Genomic DNA, 24,436 nt, shown 5'->3' with positions numbered 1-24,436 from the left:
TCAACTGTCAATCAATTCAGAAAGTTCACGCAAAAGGTCATCGTCATCTTTTCCAGGGTCTAAATCAATCTCAGCTTCTAATTGGCCTTCCCAAACCAGCTTTTCAAATTCATCTTCAATGCCAGATCCTGTTGAGCTTGGCCTGCATGTTTTCTCTGCTACATGAGAAGAAGTTGGGCTTGCGATTTCTGTATGCAGTGTGGAGGCTGCCTGATTCTCTAGTTGGAGTTCAGACCTTCATAAGGAAAAAAACAACAACATTACACATCTCAAACTAAGAAGCAGAAACCCTGTCTAGATACTTGGAGAAATCTGTACTCTAAGCATAATGGTGTCATGTTATGAGCTGTCTGTTTCAAAGCTTCTTCTCTAGCAGCAGGAGTTTTCAAAATGCCCTGCATCACCATTAAAAATGGCTCAGAAACCTCATGAAAACAAAATGAGCTAAACTGCTACAAAGAAACAGCTGTTTTGGGTAGTTTGCTCCCAGCTATCCCCCCAAATAGTCAATTTTTAAAAATAGGAAGTAACACAATACTTCTCCATCAGCTCAAACGCATCCAATGGAGGTTCACCGGGAGAACACTAGGCCCTTACCCCCAGGGCATTTGTATTTGCCCACCTTGTATTAAAGCAAAGATAAATATCTGTTGCTTTGGGGATCTTGCCAAAGCAACAGATTAAGCTGTGAACTAAAGTACCACAACTTGTGACCAGAAATTCTGGGGTGATTTTGTACACATTAGTAGCTCATTGAAAAGATATTTTTATGCAGAAGTTTGACATATCTATGATCTTCAGCCAGAATAAAGCTTTTTATTTTCTAGCTTGGTAAGAATGTACTTTCTCTTTTATCTGGCTAACTGAACAGAAGCTCTTTTGAAAATAAGAGGAAAACTGTTTGCCTTTGGTTTGCTTTTGTGAGCAGACTTGGGTCCCTTTTTGGGAGAAAGGCAGCATAATATTAGGTTTCTCTTTCCATTGGTCTAATTATGACAGAGCTTTATCACTACTTTGATATTATATCTTCCGAATCTGTCAGTATAGAATTGGAATTTTCAGTAATGTATGACGTTTCTCAATTTTACTGGAATAGGTTGTAATTCAATCTGTTCCTGAGGGCTGTATATTATTTGAAGCTCTGCTCTGTAACTTGGAGGAATAAATATATTTCATATAAATTATGTATCACTTCAGATCACTAATAACAAGCAAGCGCTCCAATTCAATTTGCCCTGCTGTTGTAAGAGATAATCCCAGTGATGTACAATGTAAGCGAAGTCATTACCTGTTTGAACACTCTCTCTCAGGACTAGTGGCTATAGTTTCCTTTGGAAGGATTGGAGCACTTGCTGAGAAAAAAGAAATGGAAAAGTAAATGCTTCTTTAGATTATCACACAGGGACACTATAGGGAGGGGCTTGCTCCCCCATCCTTATCCCGACCATGACCAGACACTGATGAGAACTCCTTTACATCTGTGCTTGGAATGAGGCTCAGAGGCTTCACTGCTGAACAGAGGGATGACTCTCTGATGCTTTATATTTCAGTGCCTGTTTTGCTGGAGACATAGGTTTCGCTCCAGATGGTTTCACATTCACCTTGAGTTTGGCTGGAATATGAAAGCAACCCACCACCAATCAGTGAATGCTGACTGACAATGTTTGTTCCTCACCCATCCACTCCCACTCAGAAAAAACAAAATACCCTTGAAAAAGCATTTCTCCTCTTGAGGAGTCTTTTTTCAAAAACAAAACAAAAGAAAAAACCACAATGTTAAAAATACTTAGAAAGTATGAAAATATTCTTAAGTTTCATTAACAAATTTTCAGCATCATTTCCCAAAGATACATATTGTTAGTTCACACCTATTAGATCTGTCTACATGTAGAAAGCACAGAATGAACTCAGGCTTGCTAGAGAGGTTAAGAACAACAAAAAGGGCTTTTTTGGCTATGTCCGCAGCAAAAGGAAGAAGAAGAAAACGGTAGGGCCACTGCGTGGAGAAGATGGCAAAATGCTAATAGAAGACAGAGAAAAGGCAGAATTACTCAACACTTTATTTGCCTCAGTCTTCTCAGAAAAGGCAAAGGGTGCTCAACCTGAGGATAATGGAGCAGAGGACAGAATAGGGGAATTTCAGCACAAAATAAGGAAAGAGATAGTACAGGAATACCTGTTTAACCGAAATGAATTTAAGCCTCCAGGACCAGATGAGCTACATCCAAGGGTAATAAAAGAAGCTTGTTTTCTGCTCCTCCCGAGACTAGGACCCGGAGCAATGGATACAAGCTGCAGGAAAAGAGATTCCACCTCGACATTAGGAGGAATTTCCTGACAGTAAGGGCTGTTCGACAGTGGAACACACTTCCTAGGAGTGTAGTGGAGTCTCCCTCCTTGGAGGTCTTCAAACGGAGCCTGGATGGCCATCTGTCACAGGGGATGCTTTGATCTGGATTTCCTGCATGGCAGGGGGTTGGACTGGATGGCCCTTGCGGTCTCTTCCAACTCTATGATTCTATGATTCTATAAGATTCTATACTCTTTTCATCTTTGTGCCCAAAACATGTAGAAGGGAGATGTGCACATCTAAAATTCAACAATTTATCCAAGGGGCTACTATGTACTAAAGCATACCCTGTGGACCCTTCTGAAGATTGCTTCAGCATAACAAGATATGAGTTGTTCTGAAGTCAGAACTTTAACAGGTTCATTTCTACCTCTTCTTATCAAAACATCAGCCATACCAGCCTCTCCATTATGGGGGAAACCATCAAGACATAATTTACCTTTAACTCTTTGTTCCACAGGTTGGGATAAAACGCTTGACTCTAATCGCAACCTCTTTGCTGGTATTTCCTCGGATCCCATCAGTTTTCTCTTTCTAAGTGGATGGGTTTTCCCTGTTTTCACAGGAGATGCAGGATTTGCTGTCACGAGGGCTTTTGCTTCTCCCATTTCTTCCCGAGCAGATGCAACAACCACTTGCTCCTCCTGTGACTTCCTCTTTTGCTGCTGTGTTTTCTTGTGGATGGGGGGGGGGGGGGAGAAAGAGGTAAAGAGTGGAGAGAGTGGCTTGTCTACACATGGCGTTAGCCCAATCTACTGCTGGCCTCAGTCCTGCCCACAGTCAATGAGTACTTCATGACAGACTACATCCAAAGCAATGCAACTGTTGCCATAAAAAGGCTGCCTAGACTTGCAGTAGAGACTCAGTAAAAGAAAACAGGCCTAACAAACATCAAGAGCACAGGAAAAAAATCCAACTTGAAGCATTAAACATGGAGGGAGATCCTTTATACTCTCAAATGGAAAAGCAAATTTTACTGCTCTACTTCGACTTTCTTGGTCCCAAAAATCTTTTTCTTGCCTGCCTCTCATATTCCTAGCAATCTCAAGGTCACTGGGGATGTGGCCTGATAACACTAGTTTGATAGTCAGCAGTTCTTCTCAGGTGATCTTCAAACCATACAAATGTAGCATTTAGAGTAACACTATAATTCCCTCCCACCTTCTCCCTTTGATTGCTTTAAAAAAAACTTTGTCTGATGAAGAAATATTGACTTTGAAACATGCTACAAAGAGAAGTGGCTATGCCTCCTGGTTAGCCCAAAACAGCTATAATCAGAACTTCTTGTTCTTCTTGTTTTTGTGTGAGTTTGAAGTCATTTGCAACTTTAGGCAATCCTAAGGCAAACCTATAATGGAGTTTTCTTGGCAAGACTTGTTCAGAGGAGGTTTGTCATTGTTTTCCCATGTCTGGGAGCATGTGACTTGCCCAAGTTCATCCAATAGGTTTTACAGCTCATTGGGGAATCAAACCCTGGTCTCCAGAGTCACAAGCTAATGTTCAAACCACTATGACACACTGGCTCATAATGACAAAAAGGACTTTGAAAATTGTCTCACAATCAACATGCTTACCCTTGCATTTTATCTATGTTAATAAAACACTGTAAGAGCCAGTGTGGTATAGTGGTTTGGGTGCTGGAACTAGGACTCTGTGAGTCTAAGGTCTGAATCCCTATTCAGCCACAGAAGACCAGTGGGAAATCTTGGTCAAGTCACACTCTCTTAGCATTAGAGGAAGTCAATGACAAACCCCCTTTAAACTATCTTGCCAAGAAAACACAGTGAGTTCCTAAGTGACTTGAAAGCACACCACCACAAAAGAAATGTAGCTGTCTAAATAGTTAAATAGTCCAAACAGGCTGCATATAGTCACAGACTCCAATAATGAACAGGGCTTAAATGTCCCTAGTACAGACATGGAAATCATCCATCAAATGTGTGTGGGGGATCCTGAAACTCCCCGTGTTCCTTACCACTCCTTATTCTGCTGACACAATTGCTAGGAGAGGGAGTTTCATGATTCCTACCCTACCCTTGGCCTGCTAGGATAGTGAATAGGACTTTATCTTTATTTTATCAGTGACTCCTGACAAAGATACTGAATGGCAATTTCTAAAGATGCTAGAAAATAACTGTAGACAATGGTCCCCTTTCTTACACAACACAAAGAACACTCACCTTTACAGTAGCATCTGCTGTGCCATCTCTAGAAGAAGATGTCAACTCCATGCGAGGTTCCTCTTCATTACCAGGGGCTGTTAAAACACCACATTAATTATTCTAAAATGAAAATTGCCACTCCTGACATCTGATGTGCTATGTAGGTCTTTCTCACCTTCTGAGGATAGGTTATGTAAGAGGACAACCACCATATCTAGTAGTCGACTATCATGTTTGGAATGAATGAATAAATAATAATAATAATAATAATTCCGCTGCTCAAAAGAAATTGGTCACTCTACCATAAATGCACCATATGGCACATTCATTTTCTCTCAGAACTAGTCTGTCCTCACCATATACACATCTGATGATATGTTTCCATTCCAGTTTATGTAACATGTCATATTGCTCATAGGTTGCAGCAACTAATGTTCAAGTGATACAAAAGACTACAAACAAGCCATTCTTCCAGATTCCAAAACAAATGAAAAGAAAGATTTAGAGAGACACATTCGATTGAATCCTAGAATAAATAAATGCACAACCTAGTGTGCCTATATTTAGTACTCTTGTCACAGGCAATTCTGAAAGAGCTTGAAGATCAAAACCTTCTGAATGTAAAGCCAAGAAAGATTATACTTGGGAAATGGGTGATTTCAATTGCCAAGGTATCAGGGAATGAATGTTTGGTTTTCTGAACTGAGGAAAAGGAGCCAGTGAAAAAAACTGTGAAAAAAAAGTGAAAAGGCCTTCACGCAAAGAATGTGGTCACAGGAAAAGGATGAAGCAATAGGGTTACAAAGAAACAAAGGGTCAAATACTCTGTGCTTCTCCTGTTACCTCTAGTTTGATACAAGGAGGTAAGAAAAGACATGTTTAACCTTCCATATTTTTGGTATTCCCAAGAAACAAAAAAACCGTTATCACTGCTGTAGTCTAGGAGCCAAAAACTTTCAGAGGACCTCATCTCTCCTCTTCTGCCAACAAGTCTCTTTCAATACGGTTTTGGATGAAATGAGTACAGTACATTCTAAATACAAGTTATTTAGAAACAAAATAAAATATTACGAACAGAGAATATGTAGTACCTGTTGGCTTTGTAATGCAGAACAATCTCCTCTCAGCTGGAGCTCTCTCAGCCTGCAACTGTGTCTTTACAGTGCTGTCCAAAGTTTGCTGCATTCGGAGAGCTTTCTCCTTCTTGATTTCCTCCAGTGTTTTGATGCGCACTGCCCCCAAGTCCTTGGCTTTGCCAAAAGGCTCCTCCAGTTTTCTTTTTGCAGGTGCAATAACAATAGAGCCCTGCTTCTGGGGTTCAGAGTCATGCTTTGACTTGGAAAGTCTCTCTTTTTGAGTTTTAATCCGCTCCTCTTCCATTTGCCTCTGCTTTTTCTCAGCAAAGACTTCAGAAAAAGTTTTGATCCTGATGGCAGGAGACGGTTTTGCCCCTGGACTAGAATCATTTGCAGTACAAGATACTGTAACTTTGAGTTTAGGCCAAATGTCTCCCTTTCTTTGGCTAGCTTTCTCCAAGTGGATTTCTTCAAGGGTTTTCACACGGAATTCTACTGCTGGCTTGGTAGCATTCTCTATATCATTAGAACAAAAAAAGAACATGTTAGAAATAATTACGTATGTTTAATTTCAGATGGAAGCTCCTGTTTACACATCTATATAAATATCCCTCCCCACCAAGGTGCATATCAAATCTGTTTTTGATTTTCCAACATCACTCAAATTGCTGTTTCCGCTTCTCAGGAATGCACTTCTCACACTCCATTGGATAGTATAACTGGATAGATACTATAAGACACTCCAAGCTTCTGTACAGTTAAATAGTATCATAAAATATCAACATTAAGCATGGAGTGCAATGAAAGACCATCAGAAGGTACAACACCTAGCTCTATAAATTGACACAACCTGACAGCTATTTGAAGTTGCTCAATAACCAACAACTGTATGAGAATGTAAAGTTCATTTTATTGAAGCAAACAAAGTTATGCCATCATAGTGGCCCTTTGCAAATATGTAGAATATATGCAGATGTGTGGAATACACATACCTTTCGATTTTCTTCTGCAATCAAAAAACTAATTTAATCTAATACATTATACATTTAGCACCTACAAGTTAATGGTAATGATATTTTATTGTATTTACTATTTGTACAATTTACAATTTTTAAAATCTAAGACAACGAATTTAATTGAATGCAATTCTGTCCTTTAAATGTCTTTGCATTGGCTTTACTGATGCTCCTAGTTTAGTGCCATTCATTTTTATTAAGCAGAGAGGTAATCTCACATTATACCTGCTAGAAAGCATATGTGCTGCCATATATACTTTGTTCTTGTTTTGGAAATAGCAGTGACAGACTATCACTACTACTAATGAGCAGTACAGAAGGACATCTACAGAAGCATGAGAGCTAAACTAAAGTCAGGAAAATTACCTTGTTTTGTAGATGAAGTTACAGTTCTGAGCACAGTCTGTACATTTTCTCTCTCTCGGTCTGGATGGGTCTGGGTTTGAGCAGCAACTTCAGAAGGACAGTCTGAGAAAAGTAAAAGAAAGCTACATCAAGCTGTACTACTGCCACTATTTAGGAACTATTGAGCACTTCAAGGATGGTATATTTAAAATTTGAACAGGTTGTACTGAAAGAAGTGAAGATTACTTCAAATTAAGGATGTCTAATACTGCATAACTTGAGAGTTCAAAGTATTTATATGTATCAATAAACCTTACAACAATCCCGAAAAATATGGAGTACTGCAAATATTCAACTTGCACCTCAGACATGAATTGCCCATAGGAAGTCATTATCCTATGGGCAATTCATGTCTGAGGTGCACATTGAATATGAGGCTTCAAAGGGGAGGGAAACAACAAGGATGTTACGGTGGGAGTCTACTACAGACCCCCAAGTCAGACTGAGGAATTGGATGATATCTTTCTAGAACAGATGACCACACAGTCAGAAAAGAGAGAAGTAGTAGTGATGGGAGACTTCAACTACCCTGATATTTGCTGGAAGAAGAAGATGGCAAAATGCTAAGAGAAGATAGAGGAAAGGCAGAATTACTCAACACCTTCTTTGCCTCAGTCTTCTCAGAAAAGGCAAAGGGAACTCAACCTGAGGATAATGGAGCAGAGGACAGAATAGGGGAATTTCAGCACAGAATAAGCAAAGAGATAGTAGAGGAATACCTTGTTAATCTAAATGAATTTCAGTCTCCAGGACCAGATGAACTACATCCAAGGGTACTAAAAGAACTGGCAAATGTAATATCGGAGCCATTGGCAATCATATTTGAAAACTCCTGGAAAACAAGAGAAATCCCAGCAGACTGGAGGAGGGCAAACGTTGTCCTCATCTTCAAAAAGGGGAAAAAAGAGGATCCCAACAATTATCGTCCATTTAGTCTGACATCAATACCAGGAAAGATTCTGGAGCAGATCATTAAACAGAGAATCTGTGAACATCTAGAAGGCAATGCCATAATCACAAAAAGTCAACACGAGTTTCAGAGAAACAAGTCATGCCAGACAAATCTGATATCTTTCTTGGATAAAATTACCAGCTTGGTAGATGAAGGGAATGCTGTGGATATAGTATATCTTAATCTCAGTAAGGCCTTTGACAAGGTTTCCCAAGATATTCTTGCAAACAAGCTTGTAAAATGTGGGCTAGACAAAGTAACTGTTAAATGGATCTGTAATTGGTTGAATGGCCGAACCCAAAGGGTGCTCAACAATGGCTCTTTTTCAGCCTGGAGAGAAGTGACCAGTGGGGTCCCATAGTGCTCTGTCCTGGGCCAAGTGTTATCCAACATCTTTATCAATGACCTGGATGACAGAATTGGGAGCATACTTATCAAATTTGCAGATGACACCAAATTAGCAGGAATAGCTAATACTGCAGAGGACAGGATCAACATTCAAAATGACCTGGATAGACTAGAAAGCTGGGCCAAAGCTATCAAAATGAAATTCAACACAGAGAAATGTAAGGTACTGCACTTAGGGCAGAAAAATGAAATGCACAGATATAGGATGGGAGACACATTGCTGAACGAAAGTACATGGGAAAGGGATCTAGGAGTCCAAGTAGACCATACGTTGAACATGAGTCAACAGTGCGATGTGGCAGCTAAAAAGGCCAATGCAATTTTAGGCTGCATCAATAAAAGTATAGTGTCTAGATCAAGAGAAGTAATAGTGCCACTGTATTTTTCTCTGGTCAGGCCCCACCTGGAATATTACGTCCAGTTCTGGGCACAACAATTCAAAAAGGACATTGAGAAACTGGAGCGTGTCCAAAGGACGGCGACTAAAATGGTGAAAGATCTGGAAACCTTGCCCTATGAGGAACGACTCAGGGAGCTGGGGGTGTTTAGCCTGGAGAAGAGAAGGTGAAGAGGAGATATGATAGCTCTGTTTAAATATTTGAAAGGATGTCATATTGAGGAGGGAGCAAGCTTGTTTTCTGTTGCTCCAGAGAACAGGACCCGGAACAATGGATGCAAGCTACAGGAAAAGAGATTCCACCTCAACATTAGGAAGAACTTCCTGACAGTAAGGGCTGTTCGACAGTGGAACACACTCCCTCAGAGTGTAGTGGATTCTCCTTCCTTGGTGGTCTTAAAGCAGAGGCTGGATGGCCATCTGTTGGGGATGCTTTGATTTGGACTTCCTGCATGGCAGGGGGTTGGACTGGATGGCCCGTGCGGTCTCTTCCAACTTACGATTCTATGATTCTATTATTCTAATCTGTCATTATACCAGTACACCAGCAGTTCATTACTGTGACACTAATAATAGCCTTCTTATGAACAAAGCAACATACTCTCATAACTACCAAAAGAATCAGGCTTTTCAAACAAGGCCTCATTAAGTATCCTCGAAACTACTAGAGACACAGTGAGGAAAAATGAGAACTTACCAGCTTGCTGCATTGATTTTTCTTTCTTTTTCTTTGATTTGATTTCCTCAAGGGTTTTGATCCCAAAATTCAAACCACCATCTGAAAAATATAGAAATTGAACTGATAAATGTGAGATCAGAGGTCAGAGAACAAACATTATGGTTCATTTCAAACATTATATGGGGGGGGGGGGGGGGGGACCCAAGCATAAAGCTAGGTATGAGATACTGACCTCTCTTCACTTTAGCAGTGCAACCCAGAATAAACTAGTTTGCTCCCACTTTCCACCAAAAAACCCAGTGAATGCAGGAATTAGTGAGTGCCGGGGAGGGGACGCCCAACCTCAGGCAACAGTGCACCACTGCAAGCTACCTCCCTGCCCTTCCTCACTCTCTTGGGTCTAAGTCCTGGCAAAAGGCTTCTTGGAAGGGAGGAAGGAAGAACAAAGCATGGCAGCCCTGCCCACCACCCTCAACACCCTCACCTACCTTGGTTACCCCCTCCTCTGCCTCTTGAGTTTCTTCTGCCGAGTCTGGCCTCCTTGCTTTCTGGCCAGGAGACCAGCAGGAGGCAGAGGAGGCAATCACCAAGGCGTGAGTGGTGAGGGCAATGACAGTGGCGGGCAGAGCAGTCATTATCTTTCCTTCCACTGAGCCCTCTGCTGGGAGTGGGATTCAAAAGGTCACCACCAGTAGAGAGCAAGGAGGAGCAGGGATGTAGCTTCCAGGGCACACTGTCGCCCAGACAGGAGAACAGAGGTCGGGCCTCCCTCTCTCTGGACTCACTACTGCCCTCCCATCAACCACTGGAAGTCCTACATTGGCCGCTCTCCATACAGCCAACCCACCCATCCCTTTGTCTCCAATGGCGGCACACCCTCATGCATGTGCCGCCATTGGGAAGAAGGAAACGTGGGCATTTGCAGATTTTGATATCTGTGGCAGGGGAGGAGGTCTGAAAGGGATCCCACGTGGATACCTAGGGCCAGCTGTATGGCCTTCTGGTTTAATATACCAGAATGCCTGATTTACAGCTCTTGATTTTTAAGTTTCATTCATAAGAACTTCAGCTAAATTTAATTTATGGCCCTGTCCAGATGGGCCTATAGGGCATCCTCATCACGTGCTAGGGGTTGGCCGAGGGCGCACCGCCCATACGTGCCTCACCCCTAGCATGTGACGAGGATGTCAAAATGGCAGCACCCTGTACACATGGGTGCCGCCATTTTGATGCGACGGACGCTTAGCGTCCGCACGTCACGCCCCATAATGACAATGCAAGTGCACCATTGTCGCACTGCGGCATCATTATGGCACCACAGAAAGAACCCACTTTTTGCAGGTTCTTTTTGCTGCACGAGGGAGCTGCGCAGTTTGTCCACTGCAGCTTCCTTGCGCAGCAAAACAAGGCGCGGGTAGACCGCCCCTTTTGGGCAGTCTGTACCTCGCCTAACTTAAATTTTGTACTCAGATGAACAAGCAACAAAATCCAGTGTTGGCTCTCTGCAGGACCAACTCCTCCAATTTTTATTTGTTAAAAGAATATACTGGTTCATGTGAGGGCCTCCACTAAAACAAGAGACATTTACTTTTAACTTGAAAAAGCCCAGTACCAAAAGGGTTTGAACAAAAAAACAAGGTTAATGCTTTGTTGAAGGACCATTCAGATTTTTTCTCTCAATTAAATTAGTTCTTACCTTTATCTTGCTTTGTGCTAACCACAGATTTTCCAGTAGAAACTACTCGCAATCTATTAGAGACCTCTGAAGATTGCTGAACAGGCATTTTAGATTCATCACCTTCTTCAGACAACTGATCTGAAAGAAGTAAAATGGTTTGTTTGATCCTATCTGTTCATTCAGAAGCAAGGTCCATTTATTCAGGGGAATATAATCCCAAGTATGCATACTCTAGTTAAACAGATCTGCAAACACAGACATATGGATGTTTGCTGAATCATGACATAATTTTAAAAGGAAACAAGTATTTTAAAGTATCTATAATCTGACATTAATTACAGCCTTTCTGTTTAAGGATAATTTACCCACAATGGTCCATGCACTGGTAACTTCCTCATTAAACTACTGCAATGCAAGGGCTGCCCTAGAAGATGAGAGATGCCGCAGCTAGTACAAAATGCAACAGGTAACCTGCTGACTGGAACACTAATCAGAAACTACATCATTTTGGTTTTGAAGAAACGGCATTGGTTGCCAGTACACTAACTCACGACGCAGCCTGAGAAGTGATGTCTGTTTCAGCAGTCTTTCTGTGTTCCAGTGGTGGGGGAAATACCTTGTGGGATATGGAAGAAACCTTCTCTACTGTGGCATCCTGGTAATGGAACACCTATCACTTATAATGATGCCTAAACTGGTGTCAGTCAAGCACCAAATGAAAACATCACTTTTTAAGTTATAGCCTGGGGGGGCTTAACTGATATTCACATGAACCTTATGGTTTAAATTATTTTAAATGGTTAACAAGTTTTGAATTGTCTTAAGTATTAAAAATGGTTTAATATGTTTTTGATCTCTTAAACAATTCTTATTATTTCAAATTGTTCTAAATTATCTCCAATCGAGGACAGGATAAAAAATTTAATCAATAATTAATAATACTTGCAGGGGTCACGTAGTGCTGTGTATAAAGTAATACAAATGAATAAAAACCTTAGAATCATAGAATCATTGGTGCAATACAGACCACCCAGAACAGGTGGTCTCGTGCCGCTGCCGGTTGCAGCGCGGAGGAGCCCCAGCATCCAAACCGCACGGCTCCTCCGCGGTGCAAATAAGAAGCGCCAAAATGGTGCTTCTCTTTGCGGTGCAGTTATGATGCCACGAGGCGCCAGTGGTGCACTCAAGGCATCATATGTACCATGTGATGTGCGGATGCAAAGTGTCCGCTACGTCAAGATGGCAGCCCCCGTGTGGAATGGGCGCCGCTATTTTGTATGGACTCAGTCCGTATTAGAGTTAGGGGCGTCTGCAAGGGATGCCCCTTTCTAACCCTAGTACGGACCCAGTCCGTACTTTATAAAGGGCCATCCAGTCCAACCTCATTCTGCCATGCAGGAAATCCAAATGAAAGCATCCCCGACAGATGGCCATCCAGCCTCTGTTTAAAGACCTCCAAAGAGGAAGATTCCACTACACTCCGAGGGAGTGTGTTCCACTGTCAACATTAGGAAGAACCCAGTTCTTCCTAATGTTGAGATGGAATCTCTTTTGCTGTAGATTGCATCCATTGTTCCGGGTCCTAGTCTCTGGAGCGGCAGAAAACAAGCTTGGTCCCTCCTCAATATGACATCCCTTCAAGTATTTAAACAGGGCTATCATATCGCCTTTTAACCTTCTCTTCTCCAGGCTGAACATCCCCAGCTCCCTTAGTCGTTCCTCATTGGGCATGGCTTCCAGACCCTTCACCATTTTAGTCGCTCTTCTTAGGACATGCGGCAGTTTCTCCACATCTTTTTAAAATTGTGATGCTCAGAACTGGACACAATATTCCAGGTGGGGCCTGATCCTCTGGGGTATTAGCTACTCCCCCTAATTCGGTATCATCTGCAAATTTGATACGTATGCCTCCAATTTTGTCCTCCAAGTCATTGATAAAGATGTTGAATAGCACTGGGCCCAGGACAGACCCCTATGGGATCCCACTGGTCACTTCTCTCCAGGATGAAAGGGAGCCATTGTTGAGCACCCTTTGGGTTCGGCTGGTCAGCCAATTACAAATCCATGTAACAGTTGCCTTGTCTAGCCCACATTTTACAAGCTTGTTTGCAAGAATGTCATGGGGAACTTTGTCAAAGGCTTTACTGAAATCAAGATATACTATATCCACAGCATTCCCTTCATCTAACAAGGTGGTAATTTCATCAAAGAGAGAGATTAGATTTGTCTGGCATGACTTGTTTCTCTGAAACACGTGTTGACTTTTTGTGATTATGGAGTTGCCTTCTAAATGTTCACAGACTCTCTGTTTAATGATCTGCTCCAGAATCTTTCCTGGTATTGATGTCAGACTAACTGGACGATAAGTGTTGGGATCCTCTTTTTTCCCTTTTTGAAGATGGGGACAACGTTTGCCCTCCTCCAGTCTGCTGGGATTTCTCCTGTTTTCCAGGAGTTTTCAAATATGATTGCCAATGGCTCCGTTTTCAAATATGATTGCCAATGGTCTTGTCAGTTCTTTTAATACCCTTGGATGTAGTTCATCTGGTCCTGGAGACTTAAATTCATTTAGATTAACAAGGTATTCTTGTACTATCTCTTTGCTTATTCTGTGCTGAAATTCTCCTGTTCTGTCCTGTGCTCCATTATCTTCAGGTTGAGCACCCTTTGCTTTTTCTGAGAAGACTGAGGCAAAGAAGGTGTTGAGTAATTCTGCCTTTTCTCTATCTTCTCTTAGCATTTTGCCATCTTCTTCTCGCAGTGGCCCTACCATTTCCTTTTTCTTCCTTCTGCTGCAGACATATCCATAAAAGCCCTTTTTATTGTTTTTAACCTCTCTAGCAAGCCTTTAGAGAAATCACTTTTGCTTACCATCATCCTCTTCATCATCATCTGCAGCACTGATTACGACTGGTGGATGAGTAGGGCTGGGTACATTTTCAGAATTTTCTACCTTCATTACCCCACGCAGCTGAGGAGATGGATTGGACTGAACAGAAAGTTTATTCTGCTGCAGTGACATCTGTGTAGGCTTCATTTCCTCTTCCATAGACTCAGGCACACTTGGACCAACAGCTTAAATGAAACAAGACTCTATAAACTACAAGCAGAAAACCCATGGGTTGGGACCACACTTAAGCGTGCTTACCTGTAGACTTAGTGAAATCAATGAGAGTTTAATTCAGTTATAGCTAACTTTGGTCCTGTAAATTTAAGTAATGAAGCAGACTTAATAGCGCTATTTAATGAAGCTATTGTAAGCCACAACTAAAATGGGACCCAACTGATTATTTGTAATACATAATTAAGTATCTGACGCACTGTGTCAGTGTAAGAAATATCATAGTTAGGAATGGATTGTGATCAGCATCAACAGTTCTACCAGTCACTAAAAATCTATCAAGGCACTGTACTCTTTCTGACAACCACCATGCAAAATACAATAGTCATATTCTTTCTTTTTTGGTTAATTTTAATCTTATCTATATTAAGAAGTAAAAGCACCACTGGTGAGTAATTTGACCTGTGCTAATGGTCAGACAGAAGCTTCCAGGAGAACAACCAGGAAAGAAAGTTGAAAGTCTTTTTATGTGTGTCTGAGTAACACTATCTGATTTTGTGAAGCAGTTCCACAGATGATCAGATGACTGCACCCAAACCATGTTTTAATGAGTTCTACTATTCCAGATGAAGTTACTTTCAGGAACATGAAGCTGCTTCCACATGGCTACATTTTTGAGTTATAGGTAGAGCTTGGTTTAACAATAAATCTTTGGGCATTACCTAGTTATTTTAGACGTTTTATGAACTGTGTTTAAATCTTCGCTACCTCCATTTACTTGGGTTTTTGTAGGATTCCGGCACTGCTAGAAGGGGGGGGGGGGGGACAAAGTGAAGGAGCCAGATATGTTTCCCATACAGCATCTAGAAGACATATGCAAGCTTGAAGACATAATGCAAGCCATTCTGTAGAAAGATGAGCACAGAAGAACTTCTCAGTCAAGTAAACAGAACTTACTTTTGCTTGGAGGTAAGAAAAGTCCATCCACAAAACGTCCTTTGTTGTGGTGGAAAGCACAGTTCAACTTCTGACAGCCCCCTGGCTGATTTTCCCAATAACATGGAATTTCACTACGTTTTTTCTGAGGATGAAACATAATGTAAATGTATACTAGGGTCAGGTGAAAGTTTACAACAGCAACACAATAATCCCAGCAACACACTCCTTCACACCTTAAGAAATTGATCAAGAGTATCACAACCAAGCTTCAACAATGGAAGCTGCCATTTCACAAGCCCATTACAATGGCAGATTAAACATGCTATCAGAATACAGTCAGCCTTCCATAACCACAGATTGTTTATCCACGTATTCAACCATCCATAGCTTGAAAATATTTTAAAAAGTAAATCAATTCTAAAAAACAAACATTGAGTTTAGTCATTTTATATAAGGGACACCACTTTACCATGCCTATATATATATATATAAAGACTTGAGCATCCAGGATAATGGCATCCACGATGGGGGGAGCGGGGATCCTAGAACCAAACCCAGCAATTACCAAGGCCTACTGTATTTAATTGAAATAAGCACTTACATTAATCTCCATATGTCTGAACCGACAACCACTTCTAAAACACCGTCCTTCCTGCCAGAGAACACAAACAGTTTCATTTCCCAAGGCAGCTTCACAGTGACGGTAGGGGCAACTATCCCCCTATGGAAAATGAAAGAGAGAAAAGCAAATTAAGAACACTTAGTCTGAAAACTCTTTATGAATGAAATCCCATGTCACCAACAAAGCAGACTTCTGCTTGCACAGCAGAATTTTCCGTTCTACCCTCATTGACCTTCCTTGGGAAAAAAGGCCAAAAATGCTGCTAATATACCAGGGAGCAGTATCATATCCATGAGCTTCAGCTACAATTCTTTCTTTCTTTCCTAGCAACTCAGCAAGGACTGGTAACCAATGGCTCAGGGTACAGCACTGGACCATGGACCATTTTGAGTAGCACTTGTATAGAACAAAAGTGGGAGCCAAGAAGAACCCAGAGCACAAATTTATACTTCTGTCTCACATAACTTTCTTCCAGTTTCTATTTCCTGGTCACTCTTTAAGCTCTTATACAAAAGAACCAGCACCTAGATTTTGGACGAAATATTCAGAAACTCATCATAAGGACTGCTCAAGATTCTTTCATTCCAAGTGTGCATCTTTCACACTAGGCCTGAGATAGTAAATTTCCACATTCTAGCAAGAAACAAAGTAGTTTCCACAAGTAGTCTGTTCACCTCCATAATAAAAGTTATAATTTAAAATAACGTTTGCCTTAATTACAATTCGTTGGGTCACTCTAAAGCTGTAATAATGCACGCATAAGACAAGATTGGGGATAGGGGAAAATGCAAACCTTAGTACACGTCGAGTAAAAGTAGAAGTAGCAGTCATCTCCTTTGTTGGACATGCTGGACTGAATACCACAAACGTGTAGCAGAATGACTGTCTGTCAATTATATATTTACTATGCTCTTAGTGACCACAATTTGGTTTAACATATGACACAATCTTCAACAGGCTAGATTTGCTGATCTCTTCTTTACAATCTAATCTTGGAAAAAGATAGAAATAAATAAAAAGAAGTTTTTACATGAGCAACCATAACTGCTAACATCTTACAGCTAGGTAGCAATATCCAACTTCTATGTAAACTTGTTCTTACTGACTCCACTTTCCATAACAGGGTAAAACAGGTTAGAAGGCACACTAGCCCCGAAGGGTCCCAGAAGGGCCACATATTATTCTCTCCCATCAAAAAAAATTGATCTGCCCCCCTAAAAGTCACCTTTCACCCCATTTTTGACCCTTCCTGAGACATTTAAGCTTCAAGATAATCCTTTTCCCCAACAGGATAGAACCCAGAACTCAAATTCCAGGTAATTCCCTGCCTTACAAAAGGCCCCTTCTGCACCCAAATGACCTGGACTCCCACAAACATGGCAAAATTGCCCTAATGCCTCATAGGGAGTATGGGAGAGAGGGAAAATTAATGAATGATGAATAAATTAAATAAAAAAATAAATTTATGGGCCTCAAAACTGGCATTCTCTACCCCTGGATGTATATAATAACCACCAAGGCTCTAATGCTGTAATACATACTAACAACGTGCAGAAAGAAATGTTTTCACAGTTGGTCCTTCATATCTACAGTGGTTCTGTTTTGGGACTGGCCCTCAAAGCAAAAAATCACACCCTATATTATTTAATGGCAGCAATGGGAATACGCATGCCTCAGCATGTCTGCCTGCACATTTCTCCATTTCACAATATGGGGTGTGCCAATCCATTAATGGTTGAATTTGCTGAGCCGAAGCCCACCAATCCAAAGGAACAACTTCATTTCTTTACTATAGGTTTGGGGAATATCTTGATCTTCAGATGTTATCGGATTGCAACTAGCGTCCTAGTCAGAGCAGCAATGGTGAGGTATGATGGCTGTTATGGCCCACATTCTCCATTTCTGATTTACTTCAGACAGACAATGAGAAGACCTGTGGCTGGGGCATTGGCTGAATTCAAGGTGCAGGGGAGGGGAGGGATAACCATTTAATGAGATGGAGCACAGCATTTTCAAATCACAAGCTCAATTATATTGGCCCCATACAAACAAGCCAAAATAAAGCTGCCTCGGGTCAATTTGGAGACAGGCTGTTTAAATGATGCTTGCGTCCTAAGAGGCCGGAAGCTGTGCCAAAGCTGCGCTCCAGTCCTTGACTTGAGAGCTTCATTCTCCTCTCAAATGTCCCTGGAAAGGTGAACCAGTTTTCACTGACTCAATGAAAAGGCTGAAAGGCTTAACCTTTTTTTGACTAGGACTCCAAAGAGTGACATCTGCACTGAACAGTAAGATTCTCTCAAATTCATATTACCACTTTTTACCACACCTCTCTTATTCTTTGTTACCAAACAAACTGTACTTGGTATACTGACTCATGAATTTTCCTTTTTGCTTTGCCTCACATGCGGGGAATAATACGCCGATCATCTCATCCTGTCAAAACGACAGTGATAACCTTGCCAGAGCTCATAGTTTTGACTTCAAGTGGTCCAAGAACCGTATGATTATCAGCTAACATTTGAGAAAAATGCAAGGTCCCTCTAGCAATGTAAACACATAACCGTTTAAGACAAGCATGGGAATCATGTGGCTCTTCAGATGATGTGGAACTAAGGATAAAAGATACAACCATAGGACTTTCACCTATGGTTCCAACTATTCTGAAGAACAGGAATAACAGCCATTGGCAATAATATCATGCCTACTGGGGTCCTAAATGATACACAAATATAACTTAAATTTAATATAAAATTTAAAATGCTCAGACTTGTTCAATGTTCTCAAAATCTGAACTGAGCTAATGTTTAGAGGTCAAGAGCTTTATTTGACTGACATCCACAGAACAAGTTCCAAGAAGAGCAGCTAGAGAAATCTATGACAATGCCAGCCAAAGTGCAGGCTTCCTGCATTGATCTGTGGAAGAGTTTCTGTTAAACAAGGTTCCCAAAGAATTGTTCTTTGAAATGCCATGACTATTTCTATAGCTATATGTTTTATGGTAAGCTCCATTTCTTTCAGCAGCACTCTTCTTTCAGTGTAGGATGCCAGACAGTCTTAACGGGAAAAGCAATGGAGCTTAACATGTAAAGGTGGTAGTAAAGTTGAGGGGGCCGGGGCTAGAAAGATTACATTCTGCAGCGTCAAACCCAGAACTGAAACATCTTCTTGAAAAGGGAAATCTGCTCCTGCTCCATTCATGTCCATGATCACTTCTGCTCAGTGAAAAAGATGTGTGCATTGCAGGGTGCTATCCACGTAAGGAAAGCAAAGTAAGTCCGTCACTTATCTATACACTACTTATTAAAAAACAGACGCTTCAGCTCAATAGGTATATTGGGAGTCAAGGTGGGAAAGGTTCCATAGAACTGTCAGATTGTTTTGCTACAGCCACCTCCATAAGATACACAGTTTGGAAATGTGTTTCAAGCTGCTAGTGTCTTCTCTGAGACTCATTTGGCCTTCTCCCTCTCCAGATGTTGTTGGGATGCCACTTCCAGCTGCCTTAGCCAACATGACCAATGGCAAGGAACGCTTGGAATTGTCTAACAACATCTGGAAAGCTGTGTGTTGTTGTTGTCCTCCAATTTTAGGCACAATACACTTGAGGCAGGTAATACACCTGAGTGCCCGCAGCAAAAGAAGTGCTACTGAACTGTGCGGTTGGTCTTACTCTTCTTCAACCCCTCTTTTCCATCACTCACTGCTCTGCCAGGCCAGAGAAAACTATTTCCCTAACAACAATTGCAGAGATTTCAAAGGGATTCCCCTCAACTCATCACATTTGAGGGCATTTCAAATGATTTCCCCTCGGCTCTTAACTAACACACCGGGGTCAGTTGGGGAGAGGATGGCAAGCCCCTAAAGCGAACCACCAACTGAACGCCGCTAAAGACTGCCTTTTGTATGGTCAAAAAGGGCCAGATGATGTTGAAACGTCCTTTGAAGCCCTGGTTTCTGACTGGTTGTCTCCAGCCTGGGACTCCAGACCCAAAAGAGAAGCAGGATCACTCCTGCTCCTGTTGTCTTCTGGGCGCTAGAGAGTCCAAAGAATGGCCGGAGAGCATCGTCTCTTCAGAGGAAGCCAGAGGGGGACATGGCCTCCTTTGGCATCTCCCTCGCCCCCAAGGGAGCCCCCCCAATCTGCTTCAATCTGTTCCATTGATCTTTTAGGGGAGGTAGGGAACAAGCGGGATTCTTGTTTATTGTAAGCCGCCTCGATCCTGATGGAGAGGCGGGGTAAAAATAAAGTTTTATTCTTAGATGATTGTTATTGTTGTTATTATTATTAATCCTATTTATTGGACGGTGGCAAGGCTCTCAGGAGTGGAGGAAAGAGGAAGAACTGCGAGAAAACTTGAGGAGGAGGAGGAGGAGGAGGGAAAGGAGGCTGTGGGAGCGAAGGGGAGTCAAAGGAGAGGGGTGACAGCTATGTGTTGTCTTCCAATTTTGTGTGTGTGTGTTGTTGTTGTTGTTGTTGTTGTGTGCCTTCAAGCAGTCCTCAACTTATGGAGACCCTAAAGGGTTTTCTTGGCAAGATTGGTCCACAGGACCCCATCCCGAATAGCCAGGATCCCCATCGCCTTGCTGTCGTCTCCATCACCTCCATTGAAGGTGACTTTACTGTTGTTGTGACTGTTCTTTGGGAACTTTCAATGTGGCGCAGGAGGGAGGGAGGGAGGGAGGGAGGGAGAAGGGATTGGATTCTGCCTTGTACTTCTTTGGTCCTTTTATTCTTGAATGCTATTTGATTATTCTTCTTGCTATTTGGCCATTTGAAATGTTGTGTGTGTGTGTGTGGGGGGGGGGGGAGGGAATGGAGTTGATCCTTCAAATCTGAGTATGATAGCCCTGTTGAAAGCCTTGAAGGGCTGTCAGACTGAGGAGGGAGATGCAAGCTCCAGGAGAAGAGAAGAGGGAAAGAGACTCCTTCTTCCTGGGAGTGGAGTGGAGCCTCCTTCTTCCCTGGAGCTGGCCATCTGACCCTGGGGCTGCCTTGACTGTGAGTCCCTGCATGCACCCTAAGAATCCAGAAGCTGCACCAAAGCTGCCCTCCAGTGCTTAGGAATGGAGTGTGGCTTTGGCGCGACCTCCGGACTCTTAGGACCCATGCATCATTTAAACAGCATACCTCCAAAGAGACCCGAAGCACCTTTATTTTGGCAGTCTGTAACAGGCCTTAGAGTTTCAACTGTCTTTCTCTGGTGGATTGTTTCACATTCCCCTGGGTCTTAGAGTAGAGCTGTCTCTACAAGAAAAGCAGGAACACAGTCAAGATTGGTTTTCTCCACACAGCCTTTCCAGCAATGGCACCATAAACTCCCTGCCATTTGAAGCCAAATTCTATGGCCCCCAAGTGGGGATGCGGTTGGAAGTGGGGTTGTGGGAGAATGCCAAATAAAAGGCAAACCTGGCCACTGTCATTTTTTTCTGGCATACAATTATTTGGACAAAAATTGGAAGTGGTACTTATACCAAGGGAAAAACCAAGGTGTGATGATACGACATCGGAGTTTATCACATAGGAGGGAAGTGCCCAAATTCCATACGCAAGTGGGGGTGACAAGAGTGGGATTGTTTTCAGATGAAGTCACTGAAATGAAGCATTAATGTGAGATTAACCCATTGAAAAAGCAGCAAAATCGCCCCACTTTTTAACTTCAGGATTTTCTTGGATGTAATAATAGTAATAATAATAATAATGTTTATTTATATACCGCTTTTCCAAATTAGATCAAAGCGGTGTACAACAGGAAGTACAAAACAAAGTCAAAATAAAACATAACAGGCCTCTCCCCCCCCCCCCTCAAGATGGTTGTCGGAAGGAGGGCTCTCAGTCTTTCAGGCCAGGCCTCTCCCCCCCTCAAGATGGTGGTCGGAAGGAGGGCTTTTTCTTCCAGGCAGGCAGTTAGAATTTGCCTGCCTCTCTCCCCCCAAGATGGTGGCTGAAGGGAGGGCTTTTTCTTCCAGGCAGGCAGTTGGAGCTTGCCTGCCTCTCCCCCCCCCCCCAAGATGGTGGCTGAAGGGAGGGCTTGTCTTCTTCCAGGCAGGCAGTTGGAGCTTGCCTGCCTCTCTCCCCCCAAGATGGTGGCTGAAGGGAGGGCTTGTCTTCTTCCAGGCAGGCAGTTGGAGCTTGCCTGCCTCTCCCCCCCCCCCCCCCAAGATGGTGGCTGAAGGGAGGGCTTGTCTTCTTCCAGGCAGGCAGTTGGAGCTTCATTCATTCATGAACTTCATTCATCCACAGGATTTGGGCACTTTGCATCCCGTGTGATAAACTTCCTAGTGTTAGACTGTCAAACTCCTCAGGTTTCTTCATTTTCATACTGGAAGTATGATCAAAGAAGTATTATGCATTAGAGCATTCCTACCCCACTCTTCAGCCTCAAAGGCTCTCAGAGAGGCTTACAGGTTGCTAAAAGATTTGATAATGTTAGAGATGTGAAGGGTTTTCTTGGATGATTTCTTTTTGAATGAGAAGCATTCTCTCTCCTTCCCTAACAACTAAACCATTTGCTGGTGAAAGGAAGAAGAGAATAAAAACCATTAACCTCAGGAGCTTCTGAACTTTAGACCAAATGTAGATCTGACAGGAAAAAAACACGTTGTCATGCAGTTTCCAAAGCAAAACAGTTTCAAGTGAACTTCTGTGCATGTTTTCCTTCCAAGAATGGCTTGCTCTAAGAATCAGAAATAAAAGACGCTGAGAAGAAAAGTTTGTTAGGATGTTGAATTCAGAGGTCTATAATAACCAATGAGAAAACGAGGCAGGTAACTGCATTGAGTCTGGAGAACCATTTCCTGCCTTTAGGACCCTGGGGGGAATATATGGCCTGTCAGAAGAGGACAGAACTTCATTTCTTTTCTTCTTTCATTTTTTTAAAAAGATGTACTTTTAATATTAAAGGACACACTTTATTTGATAAGTGCCACCAGATCTTTGTGAAATTTCCCTTTGCACTTTTGCCATGTCAATCAACACTGCGTACATGATTCAAGACTGTTTAGCTCCTTGGTTTAAGTTGTATTTTTCAATGGCTTATTTTATACCCAGTGCCTTCCACCCCTTGACTGAAGTAGACTCTGCACAAATACAGCTAATAAAAACATGACTTGCAAATTATTGCCTTGGATTCCTTGCAAATTATGATTGCCTTGGGTTGTTTGTTCACCTACTCTACCTTGCCTCAGCCTGATCATGGCTTGGGATGATGGGAATTGGATTCAGTCACATTTGGAGGGCATCAGTTTAGGGAAGACTGATCTAGTAACTTACTTGAGCTTCCTAAAGAGAATGCTATTTCAGAAGTAACGACTGCATGACAAGTCATACACACTTCTGAATTTTGCTCTGCTGCACCACTATTGAAGCTGCAGTAATATCATTCTCTTTTTTATCTAGCCACCCTAGTAATGTTTCTTTCTCTACAGTTTTACTGATGCCTTTCTGACTGCTCTTTTTTCTTCCTCATATTCTAAATCATCATTGTTGAATTTGGTGGAAAGCCATTCTGGGCTTACCTGGAGTCAGTGGTTCTGGTGTATTTTCATTGGTGTTGGAGAGCTGCTTTGGGGCCAGGTGAGCACTTGGATAATCATCCTCTGGTGATCCAGAAAATTTATCCCATTTGTCCCATTCGTTGTTAAAGTGGGGACAAACTGAGGCTTTATGGTTAACTTCATCTTAGTACTGAGGGTGTGATGAAGAGTCTCATTCTGATTTTATCTACTGACCCATTTGTAGATACATATAGCTTCTGTATTACTGCTTTGCTATAGAGTTTCATTAGCTGGCCCTAAGTAACCTAAATGCACCAAATCATTTCTGATCTTGGAAGCTATAGGGTCCGTCCTGGTTAATATTGATATGGGAGATTGCCAATGAATACCAGATACTGCAGGCTATATTTCAGAGGAAGGAACTGGCAAAACTACCTCTGAATAATATTTGATTGAGAGAACCCTCTGAAATTCATGGAGCCACCATAAATCGACAGGCAATTTGAAGGCACATACACAGAGAGAGAGAGAGATTCATTTTGAGACCATGGATGAGTCACTTTCTATTTCTGCTTTCATGTGGTCATAGGCGACTGGTCACAATTTACGCACAGTTGCCTATGAAACATATGAATACATGAGGATGTAATATACTGAATCATGGTACTTCTCCATCATATCTAGTATTGTTGACTAATTGGCAGTGGCCCTCTCCAGATGTCAACCAGAGGTCTTTCCCAACCTTACTAACTTGATCACCTTTAATAGGAGATGTTGGTTCAGATCCTACATCTGCTCCCTTTTCCCTTCTGCCCTAGCACAACCAACCTTTTCCATACCAGAGAGTGCTCCTACCGCCTGTTAATTAATGCCCAGGGAGAGAAGTGTCTGGCTGTGGTTCAGAAGCTGGGAGAAGACTTAAAACTCCATCCTCCCAGATATCTAAAAAAACAAAGCAAAATAAAACAAAAAACGTGTCTACACTGAGATCCAAAAGGAGGATCCTAGAGCTTCTCTCAGCTACAGAACCATAGCTGGGCACTGCCTGAATATCCAAGGACTCCCCCAGCCATTAATAACCCATGGGAAGATGTCTCGGTATAGACAGGGTCAGTTGCAGGTGAGAGGGAGGGAATCATTATGCAAAGAGTCATGGGATACCTCCTGGCATAATGACCTATAAAGCTTATACATAGA

The 24,436-nt window shown here is 42.1% G+C and overlaps 1 protein-coding gene across 1 annotated transcript; it reads right to left on the bottom strand.

Annotated features, from left to right (window-relative positions):
- Window positions 1–22,642, bottom strand: LOC149313483 (zinc finger CCCH domain-containing protein 11A-like). The gene is made up of 12 exons (XM_089522871.1): window positions 22,291–22,642; window positions 16,539–16,731; window positions 15,725–15,844; window positions 15,142–15,265; window positions 11,142–11,261; window positions 9,464–9,544; window positions 6,971–7,072; window positions 5,604–6,104; window positions 4,531–4,607; window positions 2,790–3,024; window positions 1,289–1,352; window positions 1–235 (listed from the first exon to the last, which is right to left on the bottom strand). Exons 2-12 carry the CDS (start codon window positions 16,590–16,592, stop codon window positions 1–3), a joined length of 1,713 nt encoding a protein of 570 aa, XP_089378997.1. The 5' UTR covers window positions 16,593–16,731; window positions 22,291–22,642.
- Between the last annotated feature and the right edge of the window lie 1,794 nt (window positions 22,643–24,436).

Source organism: Sceloporus occidentalis, unplaced genomic scaffold (assembly GCF_023333645.1).
Source record: "Sceloporus occidentalis isolate IW3139 unplaced genomic scaffold, rSceOcc1.0.p SCAF_4, whole genome shotgun sequence".
NCBI lineage: Eukaryota > Metazoa > Chordata > Lepidosauria > Squamata > Phrynosomatidae > Sceloporus > Sceloporus occidentalis.
This window is presented reverse-complemented; position numbering and strand designations above follow the sequence as displayed.

Bases quoted from the DNA above. Each gene is read 5' to 3' on its own strand.
- LOC149313483 (XM_089522871.1), bottom strand. From the start codon at position 16,592: ATGTCCAACAAAGGAGATGACTGCTACTTCTACTTTTACTCGACGTGT. The intron at 7,073-9,463 runs GTAAGTTCTCAT...TACTTTTCTCAG, and splicing joins AAAATCAATGCAGCAAGCTG to ACTGTCCTTCTGAAGTTGCT. The intron at 4,608-5,603 runs GTACTACATATT...GTGTTTTAACAG, and splicing joins CTGCATTACAAAGCCAACAG to CCCCTGGTAATGAAGAGGAA.